Source organism: Heloderma suspectum, chromosome 1 (assembly GCF_057233095.1).
Source record: "Heloderma suspectum isolate Gila_16-S chromosome 1, 16-S_ref, whole genome shotgun sequence".
Classification (NCBI taxonomy): domain Eukaryota; kingdom Metazoa; phylum Chordata; class Lepidosauria; order Squamata; family Helodermatidae; genus Heloderma; species Heloderma suspectum.
In genome coordinates this window covers 109,976,538-109,996,555 of record NC_139458.1, presented here as the reverse complement: position 1 = coordinate 109,996,555, position 20,018 = coordinate 109,976,538, and the positions used below count along the sequence as shown (strand labels likewise).

General features: G+C 43.2%; 1 protein-coding gene across 1 annotated transcript in view; it reads right to left on the bottom strand.

Annotated features, from left to right (window-relative positions):
* Positions 1 to 20,018, bottom strand: part of SPON1 (spondin 1) — a 508,583-nt gene that overhangs the window by 350,601 nt on the left and 137,964 nt on the right. The window contains exon 4 of the mRNA XM_084828189.1: positions 6,999 to 7,072. Within this exon, the coding sequence (XP_084684315.1) occupies positions 6,999 to 7,072 (74 nt within the window). The remainder of the gene's footprint in view (positions 1 to 6,998; positions 7,073 to 20,018) is intronic.

Genomic DNA, 20,018 nt, shown 5'->3' with positions numbered 1-20,018 from the left:
ATTTTGCACAAAATTGTGATCTGCACAAATAAAAAAAGTGGGACACCACAAGCCAGCTCAGGGATCCATGAGTTGGCATCAAGGGGCCGAGCTGGTGAAAACTCACCGAGCACCACCCCCCAAATCGGATTCTTCCAACATCCCTAGCTTTAATTTTTTAAATATCTATTTCATAATGATATGCTACTGAGAAGCTCAGCTGCCTTGTTAAGTTTGTAGGTGTGCCTCATACACCTTGACTCTTGAATCCCCATTGTGTTCCAGAAAAAAAAGTTGTCACTTACATTTGCTGACCTCTGACCAAATTAAGTCACCAGGAGCAACCCTCACTGCAATACCAAGCACAGAATTCCAGACCTTGTAAATGTCTCTGATTGCCAAGTCACAGCTCTAGCCAAGCTACACAAGTTAGATTTTGAATTAGCCAGTACAGAGCTCTTGTGGGGAAAAAGTGCTCACATTCATGAAGCACCACCTTAACACATGAGCAGTAGTTCACTGTAACACATTGGCAGTAGTTCACTGCCATTAAGGATAAGAACCTTCATCTAGGGTGTATACATAGGACCCACGACAACCTAGATCCCCTATTCTATTTTGCACAGAACTCCCAGTGCATCAATGTAAAGGGCCACCTAGAACCTCTTCTGACCTTAGGTAAAATGTAAAAGTTCATCTCCATCAGTCCAAGTTTTGTAAAAAGGGTTGCCAAGCAGGGAATAAGTGAGTTTGTTGTGTGATTTCCTCCAAGTCAGTTCATCCTTCAGTCAAGTAACCAGTCACTACTATGTTTAAGTCAGTTAGGGCTAGGGATGTCAGAGAATTCTGCCACGGATTCCAGTGAGGCCAGATTCTTTAGAATCCAGCCCTCCAGAATTCATGGCGGAACGGCCTCCCACCCCCCCCACAGAATACCCCCAGGACGGAACTTACCTGGGGTGGATGCGGCGGCGGCGGCTCCGGCTGGACTTCCAGCCGGCTGCGGCTGGGCTGCAGCGGCCGCCATTTGCGTTCTTGCAGCCGTGATAGGCTATGTAAGTATTTACGTAGCCTATCACGGCACAAAGCAAATGCCGCTATGCCATTTGTGCCCATGCAAATGCAAATGGAGTAGCAGCCACCTATCACGGCAACGAGCAGGGGCGCAAATGGCATAGTGGCCGCCATTTGCATCCCTGCTCTTTGCCGTGATAGGCTACGTAAATACTTACATAGCCTATCACGGCAAAGAGTAGGGACGCAAATGGATGCCATCATGATGCATGCCGTCATGAGAGCCAAACGGCCATTTGCGGCCGCAGCAGCCAAGCTGCGGTTGGAACTCTGGCTGCAGCCGCCCTGGCTGGCAGCTCTGTGGAGCTGCCACGGAGCAGAGCTGGCCGGGGAGGATTCTAGGGGGAGGGACGGAGCACCTCCCGACCACCACGGATGCTCCGGTGCAGAGCCAGGTAAGGGATTCGTACATCCCTAGTTAGGGCGCAATCCTATGCAGGTTTAGACAGAGAAAAGCCCTACAACTCCCAGCATTTCCCAGCATGGGAGCTGTAAATAAACCATGGGTTAGTATTGTGTGAACCAGCTCAGTGACTCCCATGAACGGAAGGGAGGAGGTGATTTTTACCAATTCCCTCTTCCCACTGCAATCCCCCCAAATCTCCCCCTCAGGGTTAAGGGATGCTCTGGAACAATGTGGGAAGTGGCATGGGACCTATTGAAACAAATAGCCCTTGAATTAACAGAAAAGAGAATTAACAGTCTCTGTGATAGGTCAGCTCTAGATTCAAGCCAATATCGACAGTGTTGCTTACACATCACACACTCATGCATGCAACAGAGCCTCAGTACCATTGTGTGTGTCTCTGTGTGTCTTTTTTGGGTAAAGTACCTCCGTCTGAAACGCTGCTGCTTCGCTATAAATTCTCCTCTTCAAAAGCAACCGGTCACAATTAAAGAAACAGCCACATAGCTTAGTATCCTCCCCTTGTTCCAGGTTTCTTTTTCACTCGTGGTTTCTTTCCTTCCTATATCCAGGTGGTCAAGCAAAGCCATTTCTCTCTAGTATCAGACAGACTTTTTTTCTTGTTCTTGCATGCTGGTGGTAGCAGTGTAAGGGGATACTGAAAAGGGTGACCGAGGAGGAGGAGAAGGCTGGGAGGGGAATGGTGCAGCCTGAGGCAGCTGGCAGGCGAAGAGGAGACCTTGTCTTTGGCAGAGGGAAGTGCCGCCTCGCACCACTTGTGCTGCAGCCCCTCACCCCGCAGCCCCTCACCCCAGCTCCAGCAGCTCCGTACTGACTGGAGAGTAACCAGCAGGGCATGAGGGGAAAAAGCCAGAGAGAAGAACCAGTAGTGATGCATGCCGTCATGAGAGCCAGTGTGGTGTAGTGTTGAGAGTGTTGGGCTGGGAGCTGGGAGGTCCGAGTTCTAGTCCCCACTCAGCCACGGAAGCTCACTGGGTGACACTGGGCTAGTCACAGACTCTTGGCCCAACCTGCCTCACAGGGTTATTGTTGTGAGGATAAAATGGAGGAGGAGGAGGATTATGTACGCTGCCTTGGGTTCCTTAAGGAGGAAAAAAGGCGGGAATCGGGATATAAATGCAATAAATAAACAAATAAACAAACAAACAAATAAAAAATGATGCTTAGCATGATGCCATACTACAGTTAACAAGATGCACTTTGTTGATGAGCCTGCACAACGATCTGTCTATATGCAATGGGATTTCAGACTAATAGAGAGCTTTCATCTGAGATTGAATGGAGGGATTCATAACTTGATGAGCAAATTACCATTTCTGTTTGGGTAAGTTCACCTATCACTACTTATCAAGTTATCTTCTGTCAGGTGAGTAAGTTTTGAAAATTTCACTGGAAACATTTTCAGACAAGCAACTCCTCGTGTGCCAATTAAGGAGGTACAGTCCCACAAGAAGACAACGCCACTTCTGACAGCCAACCTTCGAATAATTGATTCCTTGGCTCACCAACCTCCAGTTGCAATAAGAATGACAGCTAGAACACAACATAAACAAACGCCCGGTGTATTTACTAATATTTAACAGCACTGTTTTAAAAAGGAGGTGCTGCAGCAGCACTTTTAAATGCGGAATGTTTTCCTGTTCCAGAAAGAACCAGAATGTACTTTGGATTCTTGACAAGTCCTTTTTACTTTTAATGCTTCTTTCAATTTTTCTGTATTCAGGAACATGAAACAGATGTCTCCATTTCATTTACGGAACTTGCTCCAGCAACTTCATTGAGCACATTCTCTATTCGTCGCATAAAGAGCATTTCAAACTGAATGCAATCTGCATTTCTAAGTGGACTAAGAAAGTGAGAAACCCTGGCCAGTGTCAAATATGTCATATTTATTCAGTTCAATTAAGCATCTTACAGCACACACTTCGGTGTATTAAAAAAAAGCAAAACAAAGTCAAGGCCAGATTATGCTAATCCAGGATCCTTGGGCCTCAGGAAAAAGATGACGGCCAGGCCACTAAGAATCCCCTTAGAATCCAAACTGGCACAATGAAAGGGCCAGGGGTAAGAGGAGATTGCCATCATTCTCTTTGCACTGCTGCACCAAGAAATTACCACTCCTTTCCAAGGAAGTCTGGGAAGCATTCTCTGGAAGACTTTTGCATAAAGTTATGCAAATTGGATGTGATTTCCAAATGAGTTATGCATCAGATGATATGCACTTTACGGTACTTCTAAGCAAAGTGCCCTGTCAGTGGAAAACTTCATTACAGAGAGTTTGAAGAAATTGTTACAGAAAGTGAAGCTATTTGCAATGGACTTCTACATACGGAACAAGAATGGGATGTTCCCTGCCAATATTCTCCTGCTCAAAAATTCACATGGAAGACAGAAGCTAAAGCTGGTCGGCATCTTGGCACCAAGGGTGGAGTCAATAGGGGTTGCCTCCCCCCCCAGTCACATGTTCAGTGACTGCAAGGAACATCACTTCTGAAAGAGCCATACCCTCTTTGACATGGACATAGAGACTATGCCAGGGATGGGGAACGTATGACCCTCCAGCAATTGTTGGAGGACAGTTCCCAGAACCCCCATGATGGAAGCTGCAGTCCAATAAATGGAGGGCCATTTGTTTCCTATTCTTGGACTGCGCAGATGTGCTCATGCAGAGGGGAGAGTGGGTGGTGCCTCCAGGTCACATTCCTGATGCTGATGTGCTTGCTGACCCTGCCCCAGCCTCTGCACATGGTGCAGTAGTGGGAAAGGAGCGCTATGCACATACAGCTGTATGTGTGTATGCTCCTCCATGCCCCAGGATTCCTGAACACATGGAGGGGCTGCATGCTTGACGTCAGGGATGAGTCCCAGCCCTTTCAGATGTCTGACAGCTCTGATTCTGAGTCAGAGTTAGAACTGCTTGATCAAAGCATGGGGACCCTCCTGAGAGCACCTAGATGTTGGGAGAGATTCCTCCAAAAGCCTTGACAAACAGATGGCCCAGGCTCAGTCCCTGCCCCCTCCCTCCACTGTGACAATTCAAGTTTCTGAGGAGGAGGAAGAAGAGGGGTGTGACTTGAGAGATGTTAGGACAAGTCACAAAGTTAAGTGGGAAACATTAGGGGCAGGGCTAACATTAGGGGCACTCTGCCCGAATATCCACTCTTGGAAGCCAGCGTAGGAGGGAACCACCCTAAGAGAGGGGCATCACTGTGAAGCTAGCTTGGCAAGGAGGTTCATACCCAAACTGCCAGCAACTTTCTCTACCCTCTCTCTGGTTCATCCCCTCTGCTTAGAGATTGTTGATTAATTGTTTTGAGCCTGCGGCAGCCTGAGAACTTCCTTAAATCTACATTTGTAGAGAGGCTAGTCTCTAGCAAAATGATGTCACATTAGCCAGAAGCTTTGTCTACTGTAGTGTTGATTGCAAATGGAAGAATGATCAATTTCTGACACTTACTGTATACTTTTCAGTGCATAAGAGCCTCTTTCACACTACTGTTGCATGGGTGTGCAAGTTGGTGTGCCAATGTCAAGGGTGGGATCATTGGGCATGGCCCTATTCCTCCCTCTGCACCTTCAGTTATCATGTGAAAGGAACATCTACATAGTCCTTTTGTCCATTATTGATGAGTGTAGGCCCTTTCACCAGTGCTGTACCATGCGGGGTGTGTGGGTGGGGGTGACTGCTGGATTATCCCCAAAGTCAATGTGCCTGCCATCTCTGGCTCCTCCTGGCTAGGGATGCTGCAGAAGTCCAAGAAGGGGCTGGAGTCTGGCAGTCCCTCACACCCGGCTTCCTGGACTCCCGGCTTCGTTTAGCCCAGCAGAGCCATATTCTGTACTTGTCAAAGAACCTGTTAATTCTCCCCACCCACACCTTTCACTCAAGAATCTGGAAAGCAGAGGATGAAATGGACAAGTACAGAATATGGCTCTGCTGGGCTAAACAAAGTAGTGTGTGGAGAGGATGAAACTAACAAGGATATTTACAAGAAGAGAATATGCCCCTGCAGGGCGACACAGTGGACAGGTGGCCTTGCAATTAGACACACTTGCGCAAGATTTGCCAATTAAAGTAATAAAAAAAGTACAACCCAATTTGTGCAAATTTAAATATCCCCCCCCCAAAAAAAAACAATTTGGGCAAATTGTGGCCATTTTAAAAAACAAAAAACGGTACTGGATTGACTTGCTCCCAAAACAAGTTGATGCCAGTGGAGGGAAACGAAATGAAATCCACCAGGGTCAAACTGGAAAAATCCATTGAGATTTCACCCCAAAACCAGAATTCTCATATATCCCTAGTGTCCATATGGTGCTGCTTGACCAGGTTATAATGCCATCTATATAGCATTTTGATCACGGTTTCTTTTAGTGTAGCTGAGATAGTCCTGAAGGGCCCCCTGGATAATATTCTGTCACAAGTGCTTTTGTCAATTTGGCAGTTCTGCCACCTTCATAGTCCCTCCTGGCCATCTCTGTGCATAAAGACTGCATGGCAAAGAGCATTGTATGAATGGGTATTCTGTAGATATGCTTCTAATGTCATTCTGAGATCAAAGCCACTCTAAGAAGTTCCTCTGGGATCACAGCAATGGGAACATGAATGTACCTGTGGGGCACTAGTTCATATAATATACTTCTCCAAGTGATTCCTGTGCCTGAGAACAGCTGGAAGGGATTGCGCCCAGGCTGTTTGTGGAAATCTGTATGCAATCGCAAGCCCATCAAAAGTCTATGCCAGCATAACACAGGCATAAGTCTCACTGGTGTAAAATCAGCCTTCTCAAACAGAACTGTGTGTTTTTCTGAAGCAAGTCCCATTATTTCCTTATAAATTAGTTACAGCCTCAAGGCAATCTTCTGATCTTGTTAAGTCACCCCTTCTTTTTTTCTTCTCTTTTTTGTTGTTGTTGCTAGTACCTGGGAACTGAATTTTGTTCCACGCCTATCAGACTTTGACCCCCTCAACAAGTAAACCTCAGTGCTGATTTATGTAGGCCTGGACTTCCTTGCCATTCAGTTCTAAATCATGTGGAATGCTCATTCGGACATTTCCAAGGCTGCAATCCTAGTCATACTACATCGGAGCCTTCCACGTGATGTGGGACTAAATAGCACAGAAGACCAGGCTTACCTAGATGAGCACGGAGGTTTACTTATTCACTGAATGTAAATATTGCAAGGTCTGATAGGTGTGGAACAAAAGTCATTTCCAACGTATCAACAAAGGACCAAGATCAGAAGACAGCCTTGAGGCTGTAACTAATTTATAAAGAAAATGAAGGATCCAACCAAACAGTTTAAAGTTCCTTAGAATGCAAAAGCAGACTCTCCAACTGAAATCAATATGACTTTTTAAAAAACTGCTTACCTTCAGCAGTACCCTGAACTATCAGACAGAAACACCAATGTGTGTCAGAACTGTGTTTTGATTAGGCATTTCAGTAGATTATATTAGCAAGTGGAGGCAAGAGAATGCAATCAGGGAGAAGAGAGTGAATAATGTTCATCATACCTTGTTCACATAGCCTCTTGGTGAGAGATCCCTCATCTTGAAAATAAATAATTCGCTTTTGCACTATACTTGCCCTATTGGAAAGATAGAAACAGTATTCATTACATGCATTTAAGAGTTAATAGGAGTTCATGGTTCAAGAGAACAGAGACAGCAAATTTATTCAGCCATAAATTATACACAACCCACAGTTCATCTGTGGAGCCTCAGAGTCTGATCCCCACCAAGTTTACTTGGAGATAAGGTTCATGAGCAGGCATTTGCTGTTACATCACAGCAAGCCATATAGTTTGTTGAGAGTGTCAAGGATGGCCTAATCCACCAGCGGGTCTGGAGTCACCGGACACTCTCCCTGTTTCTTCCCCCCAGTCCAGATAACTTCTGAAGGGGTGGCAGGACTTGGCCTCCTTAAAGGCTCCCAGCTTATTTCACAGGAAGGAGAATCACAGCAAGATAGCTTAAGTATGAAAAGACTATCAGATACATCAAAAGGGAAAAAATCAAGCAGAATAAACTGCTTGCTCCAATTAGGAATATGAAAATCAGCAAAACTCAAGCTGGTCAAGGTTTTCTAAATTCCACCTCAAAACTTCTTCCAACTGATGGCAAGCTTTTTTTTCCCCTTCACAAGGAAATTCAATTGCACACATTTTAGAAATCTATGCATTTTCCCCATTGATTAAAGTGTGCTTGTGCACATTTTTCAAAAGCACATTTTTTATGTTCCTTTTTCAAATGCCTGTTGTTGTTGTTGCTCTGTGCATTGCATCACAAGCTCAGAAACATACGGCCTTTGACTGCAGACTGTATTGGGTCAGTATTCATTTTAAGAGGTGAAATTGGGTCAAAAAAGAAATGGACTGAATTTCTCATGCATCTCTAATTTGAATAAAGAAAAAGGTTACAGTTGCTAATTGAAGATGTCAGTTTCTCAACTTCTGTCTGAGTCTTGCTAAATCTGTTAAGAGTCTGTTCCAGACCTTCCTTATGCATACGGATAAAAAAAGTCTTAACAAGAGCTGATATACTATGAAAGGTAGATAAGAGGCTGTGATTTAGGAAGTCCTTTGAGTATCACCCTTGCCATGAATATTCTAGCAGGATTTAGGAAAGCCAGTTTCCCTCTGCTCCCCATAGCAATATGGAGATTATTTATGTACTTGCTTCTTCTAGTATTGCTGTGCTACTGACTCCAGCTTTCCCCTGCCTGTGTCTCATGATGTTTGCCACTAATAACATGACCCCCTCCCCTTCCATCTTCACTCAACAGCACTGACTCCTGTCCCACTATACTAACCACATCACCAACCAGACTGGGAGAATTAAAGGTGAACCTATCTAGATTCAAATGCGGCACCCCTAGATGTTGTTACATATGTCCTTCTTGTCCTGTGCCCCACAAAGAAGTCCTTGCCAGAATAGAAATGGAAAAGGATCTGTAAACCTGAATTATATAAACTGGAAAACAAATCTGACAAAAAGAACTCTATTTATTTTGCATTTGCCTCTTTTCTGTGTAAGGCCTAGATAGCCTTAAAGTGGTGCATCTAGTGTCTCTGAAATATCAGAGACTCGTTTTGTAAAGTTCACTGAGGCTGAAGAATTCAATAGGAACAAAAATGGAACTGAAGTGGTAAGTGCAAAGCAAAGTTTCAAAAATGCACTTCTTTCAATCCTTGGTCTTCACATTTTTCATTGACATCAATGCACTTTGTACTGTATTGCAAATGCCAACATCACTGTTTTGATCCGACAGCAGCCAAGACCAGAGAAAGATGTGTAAAACCCCCAGAGCAAATCAGGTGAAGCTTCCTTCAAATCCCACATTTTAAAAAGCCACATTAAAATGCTCATTTGTATCGATCTTATTTGACTTATTTTTTTTTAAGTACCAGATACATTTTGCTTCTTTTACCATGTTCTTTTCATTTTCTTTCTAATTACAAAGAAATCTGTTTATATAGCATGGGGGAGGGGTGTGTGTCACATCTCAACTAATATTCTATATCATCATGCATGAGGATTCATTTTAACCACAATATACATTTCTTTAGCAACAGTTGATTTCAAAAAGAGGGTTTCCTTGGTTGCCATTTTGGTGTTGTAATGGATTGACAATGCCCTGTTCTAGGAGGGAAAGGGAAAACAGGCAAAATAGTGTGCCCACACTCTTTTTTGCCCTTCCATTTCTATGGCCTTGCCTACTGTCACTAGGAGGAAAGATCTATTTCTCTGGCTGCCTACATCAAACCGTCCTCAACACTCTCTGGATCTCAGGTATCTACTTTAGATAACGTCTGGGTTGGCTACTAGACCTGAGGTGATTGATCTCCCCAAAAGAGACCACAAAGTTTCAAATAACAAAGTTTAAATTTTACTGAAGAACAATGTTAATAGGAACACGTTTTAAAATCTGAATGGACACACACACACACACCATGAAAAACCATATGAGCAATAGGATAACAAAACAAGCAGGGATAAATGCATCCAGCTAACCTCACCATTTTATCCAGGTCCCTTATCCAAGCAATATCTTACTGTCATTGGTCCCACTCTCTCAGTCAGTTCTCCAGTTCAAGTAACTCTTGACTCTTTCTTTCCTCTTGGATGCTGGCAGCCTTTCCTTCCTCTTTTCTCTCACTTCTCTGCACCTCTGCAGTTGGCTTTTATCTTCTTAAATTATAATTTTTTTCTCCCCAACTCTAACCAATCAAGAGGGTAGTTTCTTGTTCATTTCTACCAACTAAGTTTGTTTCCTGAGTTAAAACTTTTCTTTCTTTTTGTCTGATCTTCTGTTGAAGTTTATAATTGCCTGTTTTCTGAGCAAAAGTTCCTGACTTTATATTCTAACTAAACTTTTTACTTCTAGACTAGTAAACTTTTGGTTGAAACTGACTAGTGCCTGCATGTGCGCGCGCACACACACACGCACACACACAGATTTAACCCCATAATATCCCACAAGCAAAACAAATGCTGAAAATGAAGGGCAGTTCTATTCCTTCACAGCTTCATCTGTGAGATCTCTGTGGTTCAAGTGCATACTGAAATATTGCTCTGAATCTCAGAACTACGATCATAAGAAAGCCAAGTATGTTCTTCGGATGATAGCATGGAAGCTTACATGGTTATTGTGTCTCATTTTCAGTCATTCACTGTTTTCATTTAACTGTTTTGCCTATTTCTTTCATTGCCATGAAACTTCAAATTATCACATACAAAAGAGGAAATATTTAAGGCATTAAAATAATCAGTGCAAGCTTATGCTTCATACATGGAGACTAGATGTATGTATATGAGTACATGAAGGGTGTTCGCCAATGGCCCAAATGCACAGAAATGTGCTGGATCCACAGAGGCATCACTTTGCAAGCTGTTGTTTAAAGTTCTACCTAAACATTTAAAAAGAAGTTATGGTTCAATAGGTGGTAGTGGGAGCAGCTACAGTTTAAGAAATAAAGGAGAAAGTTCTCTATATGCACATGAACTTGCAGAGAGAGAGATTCATAAATAATCTCATAAACACATTTATAAAATGGCTTGCTGGATTGTGGCCAGTACCTTTTATTCCAAGCTTATTGTCGTATAGTTGTGTGTTTGTATTTTTAATGTAGTCCATGGTTCATTCCATGCTATAGCAATTTAGAGGCTTCCCGAATCCATAAGAGGCAATATATTCCAGACAATACCTTTTTGGAGTCTCCTTAGCTCCTGGAAATACTTATTGAAGCTGATCAGATATAATATTGCACCTCTAATATTGTGCCTACTAAGCTTTCCTGGCCCCCAAACTGCACGTATTTAAATATTTGCATTTTAAAAACTGCCTTTTTTGCGCAGAAAACAAAGGCGAGAAAGTGGTGGTGGGTGAGCGCTCACCAGATGGGATCACGGTGAGTCCGGGAGGGTGAAGCGGGCACGACTGGGCATGAGCAGGAGGCAAGCGAAGACAGTGGCTCGGCAGGTGCCTGGAGAACCCGAGCTGTGCTGTGCTTGCACATCCCTATTAGAAAGTTGAATTAAATATGTGGCTCTATTTGTTCTGTGCTCACAAAATCTCTCTGATCTCTCTCTGATAGGCCAGGAATATAAATGTTATATAAATGTTAAAACCTCCAGTCTGCTACTATCTTAAAATTGGAGAAAAGGGAGGAATAAAGAGCATCAGCACTGGGGAATGAGATTGGAACACTGGTCGATCTATCAGTAGCTTTCAATCATGCACTGTAAACTAATTGCAGACATTTTAGAAGACGCGTGCAGGAATATAGCACTTACAAAGAGACAAGAGAAGAACTCACACAAATTTGTGGAAATGAAACATTAGTCACTTCTCCCTGCCCCTTCCTGCTACATGCTGATGCATTGGAAGAAAAATGAAAGATGGACCAAGTATTGTCCCAGGACTGCAGCCGATATGGATCCGGCAGATGTGGAAGGCCAGATGTGTCAAGAAGAGGATTGTGCCCTTCCTTTTGAGGGGAGCTGATTGCCATGACAAGGCTGCCTTTCCCCTTTCCCCACTGCTTAGTCCAGTCCAACTCAGCTTGTCAAAATAAGAGGTAGTTTGCTAGACCCAAATCTGTATGTCAGAGAAATCCATAATGGAATCAAATGAGTTCAGACTTCTATGAATCTGACCCATGGATTCCACAGTGGACCAGCTTTTCTTGAGTCGCATCATGGATTCCATAGATTTGTGGACCTTTTTTTTTTTTTACTTTCTGGAATTTTACTTTCTGCAAACTTAGTTGTAGAAAAATATGCAAAATTAAAAAAAAATCTTAATTAAAAAATGTAAAATTAAAAAAAATGTCAGAGCTGTAGGCATTGTATGGAGTGAGGAACAATCGGTTTGTAATTGGGTTTCAAATGGGTTGATTATTTTAACTGATTGGTTATAAGTAGTTAAAAGTTTGATTAGTAGCTTATTTAATGTGTAATTACTGACTTTTGTTTATATGATTGTGTTGTATGTTTTGGGTTTTGCTCCTATGCAATATTTCATTCTGACAGAGGAGGCTGATGAATAGTGGGGAAAAATGTGGAAGAAATTTTTAGCGCAGCACTAACGAAAACACATTATACCTGTGCTCAGTGTCAGCACTGGCTCTTCATCAGTGGTGTAGTGGACCCAAGGCTCACAGGGATGCAGCACCAGCACTTTTATTATTAGCAGAGATGCTGATGTGATCTGCTCCCCCTTCGGAATTCCCTGTTCCCTCTACACTTAGCTGAAATCCTCACATCAGCGGTGCGCGTGGTGTGTGTGTGTGTGTGTGTGTGTGTGTGTGAATTTTTCCAGGAACAATATAGTGTTCCTGGTAAAAGTATTTTGGGGTCTTGAATGGGCCATTAAGACTAACTGGCTTTACAAAAGACCTGTTTCTGGGGGAGATCAAAACTGCTAGAACTAGCTTGTTGCTGTGATTCAGTACAGCTACCCGACTGTATTGATTCTCTCCTTGGACTCTCCTTGGGGACTCTCCTTGGGGGGGGGGCCTAGGGAGACTATCACGATGAGCGCCTGCACTTCACAATGTACCACTACGCCACTGCTCTGCATTACTTTGCATTCCCCATCCATGATGCTGTTTTTCACCGACACAGCCTTGAATGAATCAGGGCTTATCTGCCCTCTAGGTTATACCATCTATTTCATATGCCAGATATAAAAGGCACAACAGCTCCTTTGGGAGGGGACATTTTCTGGGCAGGCCATGTTTTCTTGGTGTGGCTTTGAATGGCTGGCATACATGCTTCCAGTTGAGGGGGATTTTCAAATCATTTTAACATGGTATCATAGAGTCCGAAGGGACCTCAAAGGGCATCAACCCTTTACCGATGCACGGAATCCACTACTGCGTAAACCCCTTAGATTTGACACAGCATCTTATTGCTATATTATCAGAGGGATAGTGGTTTGTTACCCACCCAAGCCCTTGCAATGGGTTGCATAACAAAGAAAAATACATTGGTAAATGTTGTCATAAAAATAAGGTAATGTAGTTAACCCATTCTAATCCCAACCTGAAAGATGGGTTCCACTTTTCTTTTTTTTACCATATGTAAAATTTCTCCTTTTCTCTCATGGTGGACATAGGTAAAGGAAGACAGGGGCTCTGTACCTTTAGCAGTTCTACAGTATTGGGGCAGGGGCAGCATTCCTTGCTCATGCATGACAACTGTACTTGCTGAAATCTCCCCTTTTGCAGCTATTAATGGTAACAGAGCTCTGTCCTTCCTCCCCATTTTCTTTCCTCTTACTCGCTTTTTATTCTTTCTCTCTCCCCCCCCATCTTTCTTTGTTTTAAAAACTAATGGCATAATCCTATGCATATTTAGACAGAAAGAAATCCTACAGCTCCCACCATGCCCCACCCAGCCATGCTGGCTGCTGGGAGATGCTGAGAACTGTACACTTTCCCCCTAAAACATACATAGGATTGTGCCCTAAATGAGCAACAAAAAAAGAAAATGGTGGTGGTTCTTCTAGTGCAACCTACTTGGAGAGTCTGACCAACCGACGAGTCAAAAGATAATCACTCAGAAGAAAAGTCACTGATTACCCTCTCCCACATTCTTCACACTGGTACATATCAAGCACTGTTCCCTGCTGATAGCACTAACACACTAGCTGTCTTCAGACCTCCTGCACAGTGGACTGCACCACTGGTTGTACCCCCAACATTGCACACCCCATGGGCCACACCCCACCTCCCGACCTTTATGCGGAGAATCCAAAAGATCTGAAAAGTGATACCTACATTGTACACATATGCAACACCAATTGCACAGGGTTCCCAATCCAGTGGACCACCTATGTGCATATAACTGTATGTGCACAGATGTCCTGTTTCAGACATTTCTTCTATGTGCAAGGGTTGGAATGGAACTATGGCACAGTCCAGTTGTGGACTCCTCCCTCATTTATACCCATCTGCAGTGGAGGCAGGTGGCTCCGATTTCGTTGGGGCTGTGAATCCATTCTGGGCTTCAGTCAGAACCAGCCAGAACTCTAAAGGAACTATCCAAGGTGCTGAACCATACTCCCAAAATGGATTCACAGGCCCAATAAAATCAAAGCCACCAGCCTCCACTGCCCACCTATTTTGGCCCACCTGCCTACCTACTTCAGTGAACCATTATTCTAGGCAAAACCAAAGATGTTACCTGAATGACTCCTCCAGTTCACTGCACCTGAAGAACCCTTCAAGTCAACGCTTAGATGAGGCACCCTCTACTTGTCCTATAAACATATTCATGATTTGCTAAGGATTGTCATCAGTGAGTTTCTTATTTCATTAGTGATCTGGATTGCTGTGAGTGTTATTTTCTGTTGCCATGGGAAAAAGTTCACATGAACACTGAACCATGACTATAAGGTAGAGAAATGCCACAGATGTGCCCAGTATGAATGTGAATTCCAAATAACTGAAGGCTCAAAGTGGATTCACACATTTGAAAAGCTATTCTTCTTTCACCTGTATACTTTAATATGATCAAAACAATGCAGTCTCTACTGCTTGTGTAAGGCATGGTGAATTATGTTTCACCTATACGTTGCCAATGTGAAGGGTAGCATGATTACACCAATAACCTTAAATCAGTCCATTTTTATAACAGCAAATCAATTACTATGAGATATTGTTCAAACTTGAATAGATTTTTCCCCTCCATTTCCTTATCACACATTATTTATATCTTTCCCTATGAAATGCTTGTAGCAGATAAAAAAGTAGAGAACATCCCTTTATTTCAGATTTGGAGAAAAAATGTTTGGCAGCAAGGGATAGAATGTTGCTTACATAAAAGATTTTTATTGGCATCTCTTCACTGTGTATGAAGTTTCAAGGGAAAAGAAGATTTCTTTTTATGATTGTATAATATCACAATATAATATCTTTATATTATTCATTCTGTAATATCATATTAATGCAACACTTCTGGGATACATATCTAGGAGTGGTATTTCTTCCAAAACTACATCCACATGTTCCTTTTCAATCATTAAAAAGTTTCCAAAACATTATGTCAGATTACCTCTCTCTCTCTCTGTGTGTGTGTGTGTGTGTGTGTGTGTGTATACACACATCCCCCCCACACACACATGGGTATTTGTGATGCCGTCTTATGCAATCTTGCACCTTCCAGATGTTTTGTATTTCAACTCCCATCAGTCCAGCCAGGAATTGTCAGGAATCCTGGGAGTTGTAGTCCAAAACATCTGGAGGGAGGGATGTTGGACAAACCCACAACGGATTCAAATGAGTTTGGATTTCTGTGAATCTGACCTGCTGATTCTACAATGGACTGGTTTTTTCCTGAGTCATGTGGATTCTGTGGACTTGTGGACTTCTTTTTTTTTTAACCTTTTTGGGGGATTGGCACAAACATGCATTTGCACCCATGTATGCTTGCGCAAATGTGTATTAGCAAACAGGAATGAAATTCTCGTATATAAAATCTGATTCAATCAGTGAGTGGATGACAGAATGAAAGATGCCTGACACTCTCCGAAACATAGATGGAACAGACTGAACAAAATCCATGCGCTTCTATATGGAGGGCACCAGGTTGAGGAAGGCTGTTATGATGTCTTCAACAATCCAAGCCATACATATACTGGTTAATAAGCAAAATATAACTCTGAGATGTATCTAAACCATAACGTTCACGTAATTTCTTGCTCAGTTGTTCCATCAGCTTCACAACAAAAGAGTTGTAAAGTCCCCTTCTTCTGTTTGTTCCTAGACTTCCACCCCCTTATTCATGATTCTAGCACAATCATGAATAGTAGACTTGGCAGGTCTTGAACCAGCAACCTTTAAGTCCTCCTTGAGAGCTTTTAATGCCCAATCAAACACACATATTTGTATTGACAAAATTGTTCCTCTAAGTACAAAACAAATAATCTGTATCGCAAGTGTACGAACTGTGTGCATATGGACAAATTGCAAAGGAATTGCATCTTGCAGATATAAATCATACCATCTGTGGCAAATTAGCCCCATCCATAAATGGTGCTATAGAAGATTATTACATGCTTGAAATTAGTTTCCTAATAGTAGTTTTCTTGGGGATAGTATAGCTTCAGCTCTCCCTGATAGTTGAAATGCACTCCCACTTTGATCATCGGGGAAAGCTACGGATAACATATCCCTAAACATGCTAAAAGCAGTTTCCTGGATCATTTTCTCAGCTCCAAGCAAATTCTAGTATTGGTTATTGCCCATCTTTGGATAGATGCCTTGCTCTTGCCCTGTTGCTCCTATGCACAGCTTCTCTCCAGTCCTGTCAAAGTTCAGCTTCACTATCCTATTTTAAGGTTGCCAACTTTTCAGAGGTTCACTGTGTTGGTGCCTTCAACAGCAATTTAATTTGCAGACCTTACCAAGCAAAAATGTTTCTCTCTACTGCACGATAAGCCTCACTTGCTGATTTCTGCAGCTCAGTCTGCTATTAAAGTCACAGAAGCAGACCAGGGTTTTGTGTTTGTTTCTTTTGATCTGGTCAGTTGGTAACACTAATCTATCTGACTTCAGCCATCATGCAAGATCCTACCTTGGGATTTGTTTAGGACTTGCGTTGTCTGCCCCCATGCCGAAGTCCAGTACCCAGCATATGGTTGCTTAGACTTCCTTGAAAATTTGTAGTCTAGAAATACTTCCCCTTCATGGATCACTGCCTTGTTGTGGCGAAGGGGCTTGCATAACTCAGTGAAGCCATAAGCTATGCCGTACAGGGCCACCCAAGACGGACAGGTCATGACAGAGAGTTCTGACAAAATGTGGTCCACTGGAGAAGGAAATGGCAACCCACTCCAGTATTCTTGCCAAGAAAACCCCATGGAACGTATCACAAGGCTAAAAGATATGATGCCGGAAGATGAGACCCTCATGTCGGAAGGTGTCCAATATACTACTGGGGAAGAACAGAGGGTATTTCCATGTAGCGCCAGAAAGAGTGAAGCGGCTGGGCTAAAGCCGAAAGGACACTTAGCTGTGGATGTGTCTGGTGGTGAAAAGAAAATCCGATGCTGTAAAGAACAATATTGTTTAGGAACCTGGAATGTAAGATCAATGAATCAAGGTAAGCTGGAGGTGGTCAAACATGAGATGGCAAGACTGAACATCGACATCTTGGGAATCAGCGAACTAAAATGGACAGACATGGGTAAATTTAATTCAGGTGACCATCATATCTACTACTGTGGGCAAGAATCCCTTAGAAGAAATGGAGTAGCACTCATAGTCAACAAAAGGGTGGGAAAAGCAGTACTGGGGTACAATCTCAAAAACGATAGAATGATCTCAGTACGAATCCAAGGCAAACCATTCAACATCACAGTAATTCAAGTCTATGCCCCAACCACTGAAGCCGAAGAAGCTGAGGTTGATCAGCCAAAGATGGAGAAGCTCTATACAGTCAGTAAAAACAAGACCTGGAGCTGACTGTGGCTCAGATCATGAGCTGCTTCTTGCAAAATTTCAGCTTAAATTGAAGAACGTAGGGAAAACCAGTAAACCATTCAGGTATGACCTCAATCATATCCCTTATGAACATACAGTGGAGGTGAGGAATAGATTTCAGGGATTAGATCTGATAGACAGAGTGCCTGAGGAACTATGGACGGAGGTCCGTAACATTGTTCAGGAGGCAGCAACTCAATCCACCCCAAAGAAAAAGAAATGCGAGAAAGCCAAGTGGCTGTCTGATGAGGCTTTACAAGTAGCTGAGGAAAGAAGGGAAGCGAAAAGCAAGGGAGAAAGGGGAAGATATATCCAACTGAATGCAGAGTTCCAGAGAACAGCAAGGAGAGACAAGAAGGCCTTCTTAAATGAACAATGCAAAGAAATCGAGGAAAACAACAGAATGGGAAAGACTAGAGATCTCTTCAAGAAAATCGGAGATCTCAAGGGAACGTTTTGTGCAAAGATGGGCATGATAAAAAGGACAAAGAATGAAGGCAGGGACCTAACAGAAGCAGATGAGATTAAGAAGAGGTGGAAAGAATACACAGAAGAACTATACAGGAAAGATCTGAATGTCCCTGATAGCCATGATAGTGTGGTCACTGAACTTGAGCCAGACATCCTCGAGAGTGAAGTCAAGTGGGCCTTAGGAAGCATTAGTAACAACAAAGCTAGCGGAGATGACAGTATTTCAGCTGAGCTATTTAAAATCCTAAAAGATGCTGTTAAAGCGCTGCACTCAATATGCCAACAAATTGGGAACACTCAACAGTGGCCGCAAGACTGGAAAAGGTCAGTTGACATTCCAATTCCAAAGAAGGGCAATGCCAAAGAGTGTTCAAACTACCGCACAATTGCACTCATTTCACATGCCAGCAAGGTGATGCTCCAAATCCTACAAGCTAGGCTTCAGCAGCATGTGAACTGAGAACTGCCGGAAGTACAAGCTGGGTTTTGAAGAGGCAGAGTAACTAGAGATCAAATCGCCAACATTCGCTGCATCATGGAGAAAGCAAGAGAATTCCAGGAAAACGTCTATTTCTGCTTCATTGACTATGCTAAAACCTTTGATTGTGTGGATCACAACAAACTCTGGCAAATTCTTAAAGTGATGGGAGTACCAGACCACCTTACCTGTCTCCTGAAAAACCTGTACGAGGGTCAAGAAGCAACAGTAAGAACCAGACATGCAACAACCGATTGGTTCAAAATTGGGAAAGGAGTACGACAAGGCTGCATATTGTCACCCTGCTTATTTAACTTATATGCAGAGTACATCATGAGAAATGCCGGGTTGGATGAATCACAGGTCGGAATTAAGATTGCTGGGAGAATTATCAACAACCTCCGATATGCAAACGATACCACCCTAATGGCAGAAAGCAAAGAGGATCTAAAGAGCCTCTTGTTGAGGGTGAAAGAGGAGAGTGCAAAAGCTGGTTTGAAACTCAACATTAAAAAAACAAAGATCATGGTATCTGGCCCCATCACTTCCTGGCATATAGAAGGGGAAGAAATGGAAGCTATGACAGATTTTGTTTTCTTGGGCTCCAAGATCACTGCAGACGGTGACTATAGCCATGAAATTAAAAGACACTTGCTCCTTGGGAGGAAAGCTATGGCAAACCTAGACAGCATAGTAAGAAGCAGAGACATCACCTTGCCGACAAAGGTCCGTCTAATCAAAGCTATGGTTTTCCCAGTAGTAATGTATGGCTGTGAGAGCTGGACTATAAGTAAGGCTGAGTGCCAAAGAACTGATGCTTTCAAACTGTGGTGCTGGAGAAGACTCTTACGAGTGCCCTGGACTGCAAGGAGGTCAAATCAGTCCATCCTAAAGGAAATCAACCCTGAGTGCTCATTGGAAGGACAGATACTGAAGCTGAAGCTCAAATATTTTGGCCACCTAATGCAAAGAGAAAACTCTCTGGAAAAGACCCTGATGCTGGGAAAGACTGAAGGCAAAAGGAGAAGGGGACGGCAGAGGATGAGATGGCTAGATAGCATCACGGATGCAATGAATATGAACTTGAGCACGCTCCGGGAGAGAGCGCAGGACAGGAAGGCCTGGCGTGCTATGGTCCATGGGGTCACGAAGAGTCAGACACAACTGAACGACTGAACAACAAGAAATACTTGCATTTGGCTTATAAAATGAAAAACAGGAAGTGTTGTAAAAGCATTGACAATTCGAGGATGGGACACTCAGCGAGGCTTCAGCACATCAAGGTTCTCCAGGTTCCACTTTGAAGCTCGGTCCTCCTCATTCTTGTTCCTGGATGTGAGCTTTTGTTGCTGTTTGAATGGGAGAAGTGCAGGGGAGGCTGGTGGATCTGATTTTGGGGGGAAGGGGTGGAGATTCCATTCTGGGTTTTAGTTGCAACCAGCCAAAAGTCTAAAGGAGCTATCCAAGGTTCTAGACCCATGTTGGGGATGGGGTTCAGAATCTTGGATAGCTCCTTTAGACTTCTGGCTGGTTGTAACTAAAACCCAGAATGGAATTGCCGCCCCACTGAAATCAGATCCACCAGCTTCCCCTGGA